This window comes from Cephus cinctus, unplaced genomic scaffold, assembly GCF_000341935.2.
Source record: "Cephus cinctus unplaced genomic scaffold, Ccin1 Ccin1_scaffold0529, whole genome shotgun sequence".
Lineage (NCBI taxonomy): Eukaryota > Metazoa > Arthropoda > Insecta > Hymenoptera > Cephidae > Cephus > Cephus cinctus.
Genome location: NW_014333189.1, coordinates 3,023 through 3,846, shown reverse-complemented (window position 1 = coordinate 3,846; position 824 = coordinate 3,023). Strand labels below are relative to the sequence as shown.

At 30.7% G+C, this 824-nt stretch overlaps 1 protein-coding gene across 1 annotated transcript in view; it reads right to left on the bottom strand.

Annotated features, from left to right (window-relative positions):
• The window catches only part of LOC107268368, a 78,727-nt gene extending 78,533 nt beyond the window's left edge, over nt 1-194 (bottom strand). The window contains exon 1 of the mRNA XM_015741081.1: nt 191-194. Coding sequence (XP_015596567.1) covers nt 191-194 — 4 coding nt within the window. The remainder of the gene's footprint in view (nt 1-190) is intronic.
• Nucleotides 195-824: the final 630 nt, after the last annotated feature.

Genomic DNA, 824 nt, shown 5'->3' with positions numbered 1-824 from the left:
TTGAAGTTGCAGTAATGCGACCAATCAGAACGCGTTTAAACGGAGCGTAGATGACGTCGCGAGTCAGCCCACAAGGCCTGCTTACACAAGGCCGATAACACTAATAAGGGAAAGATCTCAGGTGTTCAGCGCCGGGAGGGTTAAAAATACTTGGAACAGGTTTCTTGGGGTACCCACAGCCAAGATTTACCCATCCTAACCCCTCGATCTTGGATATTTTTTAGTACCAGCCATACAAAGTCTGGGATTTTTTTGATTTTTACGCCATTTTTCACACATTATACTGTTTAAACTTTTCATTTATCTACGTCGTAAATGCTTACGTAGTATTGAATTAAATGACCATCCTTTATATTTTTGAGGTCGTTCTACACGTTTCTGATGTTACTTTTTTATTATAACCTCATCTTCCTGAAGAATTTATTGTCTTAATTGATCATTTTGTTAATTCTACGATAATATAGATAAATCTAATTTTAATAATATTTCTAACGAAAATCCTAAATGATTTTTTTCTTTTATATCTTTATTTATGTTTGGTATATAAATTATTGTAGTATGTGAGAAAAATATTTTTCATTGCTGTATCATTTTTGCAAATTTCTATTTATAACTTACAATACATTATATTAGAAAATGTCTCGCACATTCATATTAGCGTAACTTCGATACAGTAAATCGTAATTGAACTCTGCAACTTTTAAGTTAGAGTAAGATTAGTATTAAATAAGGTGACTAAAGAAAAGAACAAGAAATTTTGCACGTTATTAATAACTTCAAAAAATTAAAAGAAAATTAAAGAAAAATTAAAAAAATAAATCCCC